This window comes from Rhagoletis zephyria, unplaced genomic scaffold (genome assembly GCF_001687245.7).
Source record: "Rhagoletis zephyria isolate East Lansing unplaced genomic scaffold, Rhagoletis_zephyria_1.1 Rzeph_scaffold_04056, whole genome shotgun sequence".
Taxonomy (NCBI): Eukaryota; Metazoa; Arthropoda; class Insecta; order Diptera; family Tephritidae; genus Rhagoletis; species Rhagoletis zephyria.
The window spans coordinates 43,605-55,011 of record NW_016161139.1 but is presented as its reverse complement, the minus strand read 5'-3'; the positions used below and the strand labels follow the sequence as shown (position 1 = coordinate 55,011).

The 11,407-nt window shown below is 41.8% G+C and overlaps 2 protein-coding genes across 2 annotated transcripts; one reads left to right on the top strand and one right to left on the bottom strand.

Annotated features, from left to right (window-relative positions):
* Positions 1 to 314: 314 nt before the first annotated feature.
* LOC108370182 (T-box protein 2-like) lies at positions 315 to 2,497 on the top strand (the record flags this gene model as incomplete). The annotated part of the gene is made up of 2 exons (XM_017625457.1): positions 315 to 452; positions 1,547 to 2,497. Coding segments are annotated over 2 exons (873 nt in total), but the record flags the coding sequence as incomplete, so codon positions are not given.
* A 6,358-nt stretch (positions 2,498 to 8,855) lies between these two features.
* Positions 8,856 to 10,751, bottom strand: LOC108370186 (ankyrin repeat and MYND domain-containing protein 2). Its single transcript, XM_017625472.1, has 3 exons — positions 10,328 to 10,751; positions 9,507 to 10,274; positions 8,856 to 9,362 (listed from the first exon to the last, which is right to left on the bottom strand). Exons 1-3 carry the CDS (start codon positions 10,529 to 10,531, stop codon positions 9,126 to 9,128), a joined length of 1,209 nt encoding a protein of 402 aa, XP_017480961.1. The 5' UTR covers positions 10,532 to 10,751; the 3' UTR covers positions 8,856 to 9,125.
* Between the last annotated feature and the right edge of the window lie 656 nt (positions 10,752 to 11,407).

The window sequence follows — 11,407 nt, the reverse complement described above, 5'->3', positions numbered from 1 at the left end:
AAAAATATTGCTTTTCAAGGATTCTATACAATTTCTACGAAAAATAGTTATTTCGCCATATAAAATACATTGGAAACTTTTAGCGCTTTGAGCCACCTCTAAGTCTTGTCTGATTGACCTAAAACTTTGCATAGTTTAGTCTTTAGGCTATTCACACATTTCTAGGGGGTGAGACCGAGATTCCAAACACTTTTATTTTTCTCCATATAACTAAGGGCCATCCTAATGCACACACATACATACATACATATATACGTATGTACTTAAATGTACCGATTCCCCTTATGAAAAAACCCGTTCATTTGCTTACGCAGATTGTGCTCGCCAGTATGCATAAATATCAACCTCGTCTGCATATCATTCGCACCTCGGACCTCACGCAGCTACCTTGGGCCCCGCAGAAGGCTTTCGTTTTTCCAGAGACGGAGTTCGTAGCAGTAACTGCCTATCAGGTTTGTATGTCTTCCATATCAATTTAAATTGTAATCCCTTATCCTGGGAGATTTTGAATTATTCCATTCATACATATATACAAATGAAAATGCATACATCTGTACATATATTGGAGACAATGCCGCAGCAGGGGCCCACAGTGCCTAAGTGCGTAGATTGTCTATATGTACATATTTACATACATATGTATGTATTTGTTTTTGTCTATACATATTTGACGCAGACAGTACGCCAATGATCTCTTAAAATTCGTGGTCATACTACTTGCAATACATACATACATAAGTATACGTACATATGTACGTACGTGCTGCACTATATTGCCACTGGCTGTGATCCACTTGAGTCCGACAAGCACTTGGCATTGAAACAGACCCCTAGCAGCGAATCGAGGCGACAAACTTGACGCCATTGGTTTGCTTTGAGTCTCCAAAGGTGAGTCCATGTGCGCATATGTTTGTACATGTACACGCTTCCGTCAGGACAATTATTAGACGGCCAAAAAGATCTTGCTGCCTCTCAGTGTCGCCAAACCGCACAGTGGGAATATATGCATCGTTTTGGACCAAATACATACATATATATTTTTTCAAATACTCAAAAGGGCTTTAACTATAAAATTTGACCTCGTTAAATTTTAATTTTAATAACATATCCTAGAAACTCAAGTAGATTTGACAGAATGATTGACTCAAGACATGCCCTAACGTTATCCAATATAACCTTTTCAATAATATTTTCCAATAGAAAATAAATGTTAAAAAAATTCTCGTAAACTGTAGAAAATTAGCTTTAAGAAAATCCCAGTTTATTTCTTACCGCGAACTAAATATAACGTACATAGTGAAAATAACTCAATAAAACATAAGCGAAAAATACCTTTTTTTATTTTCGATACAATTTCCTTCGTTATTTTTTACAGGATGTTGAGTTTTACTTTATAAACTTTATTTTGCAAAATAGCAGCCACCCTAATGTACATTCATACATGCGTATATCCATACATATTTACATATGTATGTATGTTCATAAACAGTGTCACATTTCGGCTAACTGGTGTTATTTGTTTTTGTTTTTGTTTTTTTCTCTTCAGAATGATCGTATTACAAAATTGAAGATTGACAACAACCCATTCGCTAAAGGATTTCGCGAAACAGGTCAATCGCGCTGCAAACGTAAGCTAAGTGCGTTGAGTGGTGATGAACAGGAAGTGGGCGACAGTCCGCCTAGTCCCAGTAAGAGCTCACTTGCCAGCCTCGAAGATGACCGCATCAGCGTGACAAGTGGTCAAATGGATTCGCCAACAACAAAACGTTGTCGCTCAATTGAATCGAGCGATGACGAAAGTTATTCCAACTGGCATAGCTGTGGAACTCGCTCACCTTACCATGACGAAGCTACTATCTACTCGGCGATGGCAATGTACCAGCGCGAGTATATGCAGCCGCAGCTTTTAAGTCCTTCGCCACTAGATATTGCGGCAGCCACTTGTTTCGCCGCCACGGCTCACGTCAATCCTGCCGTTGTCGGAAGAGTAAATGGAATGCAATCTTTGCTGATTCCGCTGCCACATCAGCCTTATCCAGACACACATTTGCCACGCTCACATTTCTTAGCGCATTTACCTCAGGTCGCAACAACTTTCCCCCCTACAACGCATGCAACGGAGGCGTCCACCACAGAGGCACCACATTTAAATGAGGGGCGAAATGTTGCCGATTCGGCTGTGATATTGTCCGAAGCAACCAGACCTCGCAACGAAGTTGGAACGGAATCACAAAAGGCGAAGCGTAATAACTTTAGCATTTCGGCAATATTGGCTTTCTGAAGAGAATCGCCCGCCCCTTCCCAGTAAACGGAGCACGCTTGTGAATTTTTCCAAAAGTGCCGAATGCTCTTTCATACATACATACATACATAGTTATATACATACATGCATGCATAATATGTATTATGTATGTATGTACTATGTACTTATTATGATTAGGAAATAAGTTTCATGTATGTAGTAATTGTAAATATGTAAAGTCTCTAACCTGAATAAATATGAATTTACATATACATATATGTATGTACATTGTATGTGTGTTTATTAGGGGCGAACGCAGGTTTTATAATATTTATTTTTTATTTTAAAAGAAAAAATTGCATTCAATGTTTCCTTGTTAGTAACTTCTATATCTCTGTGGATATTAAGTAAAGCTAAACCATTTAATCTTTTTTAACCAGTTTTACTTCGTAACTTCGATTTATGCTTAAGAAGGACCGTTCACTGGAAGCAAGTGTAATAACCTAAATGAAGTTTCCAACTTAGTTAATATCCACATTTTTGCAAGTCGATCTGGGCATGATGTCTACAAGCTTACGACATTCCTCTGGATTAATATTTTTCCAATTTGAAATTATGCACTCTCTCAACTGTCGCAAGTTTTGAGGCGCTGCTTCAGCAATACGAATTTTAAGTATTGCCCAAGCGTTCTCTATTGGAGAGAGGTCAGGACTTTGCGGTGGCCATTTTAAAATAGTAATGTTTTCCTTGGAGAGATATTCCACAACCTGTTTTGCGGTGCGAATAGGTGCATTGTCTTGCTGGAATACAAAATGGTCACCAATTAGTCGTTTCCCTTCGGGGATAGCCGTCTCCTCTAGGATCTTTATATAGACATCTGCATTAACTTTTCCTTCCAAAACGATTATGTCGCCCGTACCTTGAGCACAGAGACATCCCCACACCAATAAACCTTTGTCTACTGCCTTAACGGTAGGAACCGTACACTTATAGGACAATGCGTCGTGAATACTTGAGTCGTATCATCGACTCATCGGTCCATAAGACATTATACCAAAACTCTTTGGGCTTCAGGACATGCTCCACGTAAAAATTCATCCTCTTTTTCATATTAACATGGCTAACATAAGGGATTTTGCGTGCTACCCGCCCATGCTTACCGCTTGCTCTAAGCTTATTACGGATAGTGTATACTGATGCGGCGTCTTTACCTTCTTGCAGTAAGTCTGAGCGAATTTTGTTTAATTTTGTTGTTTGTTTTGTTTGGTGATGAATACTTAAGAAAAAATTATATGGATTTTTTTGCAAGAGATTTCGCACCAAATTTAAATGGTTGTAAATAATTTATACGCAACAAGTAATTTTTAGCAAAAAAAAAACCGACTTCAACTCCCATATAAAAAAATATATATATATATATATATATATCTCATGATCCACTGATCGGATCTCAACCAGATTAGTATGGGACCACCTCTGAGACACTACCTTTCCGATGCAAATTATCGAAATCGGTTGACGTGGTCCAAAGTTATGCGGTAACATACATAAAAAAAAAAAAAAAAAATATTCCGACGAACTGATAACCTCCTCCTTTTTTGGAAGTCGGTTAAAAACCACATGCATTTGTTGTAAAATATACTAAATTAGGTGCAATAAATATGCAAAAACAGGTATTTTTTGCAACATAATGCATTTACTGCGAAATATGCAATAATATGCATTGACGATTGAATGTCATGTTAAAGGAAATTTCGTGATTCGTAAAGATAACTTCACTATATCGATTTTAACATGCCCAAAAAAAAAACATGCATTTGCATATGAATCCGAGCCCTAATAATCAGACAACTAAACAAAATTCGATAACTCGACTAATTTCGATAACTGTGGAATTCGAGGGCTCGATAATTCAAAAATGTGTACATCTTTATGAATTTTTAATTTTGACAGCTCCACATTTTTCGAAAGCTATCGAAAAATTTCGATATGTCGTTACACTATGTTAACACGATAAAATTCGATAAGCAGTGATAACTCGATAAACTTATAAAAACTTTTATAAGCTGAGGATGGGAGCATATACAATGGGCCAACTTATTTTGCTGCGGTTGTTTCCCGCCCTTTTGAAAAAAAAACGGAATGCACTGACGTTTGCCGTGGTCGTCATCAAAACAAGGGGGTCTCATCCGGGGCATGTTTGAATTTTTCATTGGGCGTGGTTTTAACTTGGCGTGACCCAAACCCGCACGCGAGGTTTTACGCCTTCTCACTTTAGCTCGCTCCCAAAGTGGTGCTTGGTCGCTACCCAGAGGATACGTGGATATAAATATCCGGACGTTGTGAGCTGCGATTTGAACCGAACGCACAAGAATCACTTCTGGCCACTCACAGGTTCATGGCACCATTTTTCACCTTAGCTGGTCATAACTCAGTCTTCATCACTTTCTTGTAATCTTCACCACAAACACCAAGCTTGAAGTTTACATACATTAGTGAATCCATATTGGCATCCCTTTTCACCAATTTATAGCATGCTACTAATTTCTCGTCTTTGTTACCATGTTTCACAACATAATCAACTATGTTATTGTTGTTGTTGTAGTGGCTACTCAACCCTGCCTATATCGGTTTGTCCCTCAATTATTGGCTCCTCTCTCTCCGAGTTCCGGGCACTCATTGGCTCCCTCACTGGGAGCATTTGAGCCTCGTCGTGAAGGTGGTGCTGTGGCGACATCAGAAGGCATCCATTTTCTGTCTGGAGTGCCGTGTTCTGGCATGTCTGTAGCTTCGTCCAATACGTTCTGCTAGTCCTCGGCGACCACATGGGCGCTGCATAGTTTGAAACAGGCCATTGCCTCGTATGTTGTCAACAACACTTCTTTGTCATAGACCCAGCTGTAGTCGGACCTCCTTCGTCCAGGTGGTAAAAAGGGTTGCCGAGGATTTCATGGGGAGAAGGTTAGGCTCCTTGCATTGAAGAAGCGAGCGAAGAAGTTCGGAGAGGTAACCGTTTGCTTTCGAGCACAAGTCATCAAAGGTTGTTGTTGTAGCGCCTACAACAACCCCGCCCAGACCGGTTAATATCTCAGTCTCAGCTCAACTAACGGAAGCCCTATCAAGCGTGCAGACACAATCGGGTCGGACCACAGGGACAGACGCGGTAGCATTCTCGTGTTTTCCGGGCATACGAAGAGATGTTTCGAGTCGTGGGGTGTCTCTCCGCATGCTCGACGCTCATTTGGCACATTTGCGCCTAATCTGCTCAGGTATGAGATTAACCTGCTGCAGTAGCCAGAGCGAAGTTGGGCTATTGTGGTTCTAGCCTTCCCAGGCAGATGAAGCTCTGTCTCGGCGATGTCCGGTGGTTGTGCGCCTAGAACGGCATTCACAGGTCTGGTGTCTACATAACTCGATACTGACTCCCTGTGAGTGCCGCTCAGGGCCTGTCGATGAGCTGACGGGTCCAGAGGTTGTTTACTTAACCTTTAGACTTCGTCCGTCAGTTCATAGAGATGCCTCCTGACGTGCCTGGGCGAGGGCTCTTCCGCAAGCAGTTGTCTATTTGGGTGACCACGTCTGTGGCTCCCAACTAAAAACTGCTTGTAGAGCATTGTGTTGTGCTCCTTTATGGGGAGCATTTTCGCCTCGTTGTGCAGGTGGTGTTCTGGCGACATCAGAAGGCATCCAGTCGCTGTCCGAAGTGCAGTGTTTTCCCCCAGTCCCCAGCGACCACACTGGTGCTGCGTAATTTAAAACCGGCCGGCCAATTGCAACGTACTTCCGGCTAGCGAGTTGAAGCCCTTGTTGCGGCTCTGGACTTTGTTGACAATAGCGGTTGCGTGCGCAGAGAAGGAGAGCAGACTGTCGAAGATTACTCCCAGCATTTTGGGGTTTTTCACCGTTGGGATTGGTGTATCATCGACGTGAATTCCCAGCGGTAGTCTGACCTCCTTCGTCCAGGAGGTGGACAAGGTCGCAGAGGATTTTGTAGGGGAGAGGGTTAGGCTCCTAGCAGTGAAGAAGCAATACAGCTTGGAGAGATATCCGTTTACTTTCGTACACAACTCATCAATTGCATTCTTAGACGCCATTATCGAACAATATTCAGCGTAATAGACAATCAAGACTCCCTCTGGTGGTGGAGGGAGCTTGGAAATATAATAGTTAAATAGGAATGCGGAAAGGACACCACCCTGGGGAACCCCTTTGACAGGTCCAACGCTACTAAAAAAGTTCTCTCACAGGGGCGGTTGCGATTTAGGCTACGTGTTATATGAGTGTTTATGGCGTTAAGTGCTGTTGTTGTGCTGTGCACTTTAGGGAAACCCGGCTGATGCTTCGCTGGGGTCAGCTGGTTCGCAAAACGTTGAGTTGCTGTGCAACTTCGTCTCTTGGACCGCAGCTATCAATATACCACGCCTTCCCATGAAGACTGTTATCTCCTGGATTTTGCTCTGAAGTCCATTACAGTTGAATTGAAGGAGCTTCATGTGGTTCGGGAGACGTGTTGTTGTGCGTGGTGTGAGGGATGTGTGTTGCCCTGCCACCATTGGCTGTGTGCGCTGCTGTGGAGGATGCCGCCCTGTGGTGGTGCAGAGCAACACGGGCCCTCGAAGTTCCTCGTCCAATCTCGCGTGGTGCACAGACCTGAACATGCCCTAAAGTGGCACCAGCAAAGGCAGATGTTGCACATACTGTGCAGATTGTGGGAGGAACCAGGAGTTGTTGGCGGCGGCGTGTGGATGGTGGTGCGTTTGTGTGGTCTGTCGTGGTTGTGGTGTAGTCTATTGTGTTGTTGTGTTGTGGTGCTGTGGTGTTTGTGTTGAGCTGCTCAGGTGGACTGGGGTTAGCCGTGAAGGCTGCTCTGTTTGAGCAGCCGGGGGCCACAAATGACGTGGTCCACTGCCGATGAGTCCGTAGCCCTGAGCAGACTCCGAGGTGACTCCACCCGGCGCAAGCAATGCACTTGACTGAGGGGGAGTTGTGGTGTAGTCGTCTCTGGCATACACAGCAGGTGTAATTTTCTGGCTCTGGGTTTGACTCGATGCCAGCCCTGAGCAGAAGAATACGTAGCAAATGTAGTCCTATGGACGAACCACTTCTGAGATACTTCGCCGACCTAAACGGGGTTAGATCGCCGAAACAACAGCCCTTGGTCGGGTAAAACCCGAGTCATTCCGGTACGTAGAACCGGCTGTCGTGGGAAGCCACAGACCTGGACACTTACTTACAGAGGAGCCCCCGCCAAGGCATGCCAGAGGCATCTATACGAACTGACGAAGTTCACAGGTTCATAAAGCAACTTCTGGACCCGTCGCAATATCGACAGGGCCTGAGCGGCATTCATAGGGAGTCAATCTCAAGTTACGTAGGCTGCAGACCTGTGAATGCCCTTCTGGGTACACAGACCTGTGAATGCCGTTCTGGGTACATAGACGAGACGGAGCTTCGTCTGCTCGGGAGACTCGGACCACAATAGCCCAACCCCGCTCTGGCTACTGCAGCAGATTGAAATCATACCTCAGCAGATTAGATGCAGATGCACCAAATGAGTGTCCGGCATACGGAGAGACACCGCACGACTCGAAACATGTCTTCGTATGCCGGGAAAACCCCGCAAAGCTAACGCCTCTGTCCCTGTGGACAGACCCTATAGAGGCTGCACGCTTCTTGGGACGACCACGACTGAGATACTAGCCGATCTGGGCGGGGCTGTTGTTGCCGCTACGACAACAATCGGTTCCCAAACAATTATGGCCAGGAATAATGTACAAGAACAAAGAAAGCCAATTTTAGAGTTTTTGTATGTAATTTTTTTTTTTTTTTTTAATTTTTTTTGTATTTCACGCGCCCACTGTGTGTAGAAAATATTTTACACTTAAGATACCTGAAGGAACGACAAAATATACATAAATGTTGTTTTTGCTCTAATGCTACTACCTGCACGGATACCCAAACTAAAAAAATGACTTTCTTCAAGCGATTTGTTTGTTCATCAGAGTGGCAATTAACTATATGGAAAGTTTTAAGTTTAACGTTTGTTGGGTCGCACTTACTAAATTGGTATATGTATATCCAGCTCAATTGGATTCGGTTATCACATCGCGTATCGTACCACTCTAATGTACCTAATAGCCTGAAGCCCGCCCCTTTAGTTTACTATAATATGTTGCATCAGATATGTATGTAGGTGCAATGAACCTTTTAGCAAAAGACCTCATTTATTTTTCACAGATCCTTCTTTCGCACATTACAATTTTATTTTTTTGTATATAGGCTCCTTTGGTCTTATGGCCTCATATGTGAGTTTAGTAAATGCATTTCTCTATAGTTTTATATGTATCNTCAAGCGATTTGTTTTTTCACCAGAGTGGCAATTAACTATATGGAAAGTTTTAAGTTTAACGTTTGTTGGGTCGCACTAACTAAATTGGTATATGTCTGTATGTATATCCAGCTCAATTGGACTCGGTTATCACATCGCGTATCGAAACACTCTAATGTACCTAATAGCCTGAGGCACGCCCCTTTAGTTTACTATAATATGTTGCATCACATATGTATGTAGGTGCAATGAACCTTTTAGCAAAAGACCTCATTTATTTTTTACAGATCCTTCTTTCGCACATTAAAAATTTTTTTCTATATAGGCTCCTCTGGCCCTTATGACCTCATATGTGAGTTTAGTAAATGCATTTCTCTATAGTTTTATATGTATCTAAATTTTTTATTTGACTCTATGAACTGAAGATGACTGAAGACTTATTTCGTTTATAGTCTGGTATGTCAAATTTTTACAGCAATGTGTTCTATTTTATGGGTTGAATACGAATGGATAAAGGTACCAAAAACTTCATATGTTGTGTTCCTAAAAATCTGTTTAGCTGGTGGTAATTTTAGATAATTCCTCCTGTAATTCAAGTGTGTCGATTGACTCCTTCACAGCTGAAGTACTGGCCGAAGTAGATGCATTGGAAATAGGTCGAGCGCATGTCTTTTTGTGCATAAACCAGTGCAAACGTTGACACTCACGATCGCAATATTTTACCTGTTTGCATTTCGAGCATTTCTTGTCAGGTTTCTCATTTCCACACGAACTACAATAAGATGTCTCATCCTATACATAAAATAGAATAAATACCACTTTTATAGACATATACATATACATTGTAAAATTTTAAAGAATTATTACCGCAAAACCTCGATGACCGNAATAGACACGAATTTACCTATACATTGTAAAATTTTAAAGAATTATTACCGCAAAACCTCGATGACCGTTAACAGCATTGCGAAAGACCAATAATGCTGGTTGCGGATCCTTTGCTGCCAATTGCGAAACCACTTGTCGAAAGACTGTACATTCCCTGAAAGGGAACTCTCGCACACAATCGCGTAGAGTAAACTCTAGGTAGTCTAGTTGACCAACTTTATTCTCTTTTAGAACACGTTTTATGAATAACTCCACAAAATCGTGCTTTCCGGCATCTCCTTCAGTGGGTTTTTCTTTCCGTTGAGCTTTACACTGCTCTTCACATCGCATTAACTCTGACACAATCCACCGAAGATAGTGAAATTTAAAAGCCATTAATTCATTTACATCATTCGCTTTCTTCATTTCCTTTTCACACATATACTCCAGAGCTTTTTTCAATCCCGGCAAGTTTTTAAGTAGACCTAATGATTGTAAATTAAGAGCAATGCGCACTGGATGTAAATTAATTTCTATGATAAAATGATGAAATGCATCCAACAGTCCCGCGGGTATCAATGGCTCTTTAAGTTGGCCTTGTGGTCTTGTATAGTACTCTAATGTTTTTCGCGGTACATAGTTGTTGATCGTTTCCACGCAGGAATGATTACCAACAAAAGCTGCCATCTGTGACGCTGTTCGTGAAACGCTGTTTAATCTGCTGGGATTTATGCCAGCATCCAGAATCAAACGGCACACCTCTGTGTTGCCTGATAGAGCTGCAAAATGCAGTGGTGTATAGTCCGCACCGTGTTTATTAAAGTTTATATCAGCACCCTGAAAACATAAAGTATTAACACAGCACGTGCACTATGGAGTGTTGAGCTCACCATGTCTAACAGCATCTGCACAGCGTCTTTGTTACCCTTGCAACAAGCATGCTGAAGCGGAGTCATCCCATCCTCGTCTACAAAATCCACACAACCTTTTAGTTGGGTTATCTGCTGCTTAAAACCATCCACGTCGTTTTTGGCGATTCTCTCGAATATCTGCCGCTGCACATCGTCTAACTGGTTTTTACTTTCTTGTTCCATCGTTGGGCCTAAATGAAATATCAATCCGAAATCGTTTCAATATATCCAGAATATACCACGGGTTCTTATATATAGAAAATGGCAAGGACTTCCAACAAATATTAAAATGCGAAAATAGCACCAAAGAATCATTAGAAACAGAATAATAAGTTAAAAAACAAGAATGAATGTCAGAACAGGGATAGATCACAAAACTTCCACTGGAATGCACTACCGGACGCCACTGGAATGCACTACCGGAAGTATAGGGCGAAAACAAATTGCTTCTTCTTCTTTTCGCCGTGGCAAAAAGTGTACTAAAATTACTCGTTGGCAGGCAACACTGGTGTTGTTCATTGTTCATTCGCAGCGGTGGTAATTAGTAGAAGTGGGTAACTCAACTCAGAGTTGAGTTATTGAGTTGATTCCCATAAGTGAATCGGTAACTCAGACTCCCTGTCCAAAAAAAAATGTAACTCAGTTGATGCCCTAGGGCTCACATGATTCAATTGAATCATAGTTTCTCATATTTGTCCATATAACTCTCTCACTTCGCCACAGTGTTTAGCATGGCAAAGTCTTGCATTTTGTTTTTGCACGAGGCGAATTTATACAAGGTGGTGGCAAGAATACAACAACAACAACCACATACATCTTGTATTGCGGGTGTTATGTCAAATCTCAAATATTCTTATAATTTCGTTTTTTTTTAGTCTTTCTCGAAATTTGTATGTATGTAAGATATATAAAGATGTGTATATCACATCAATTGGTAACCATATCTACATTTTGAAATTCGGTACAATAATTTTCGAAATATAAGCTTTTAAAAATATTGAAAATTCCACCTTTACCCTCCTCCTAGCACCACCCCTATTAATTTGCCCAAAAAAAAAA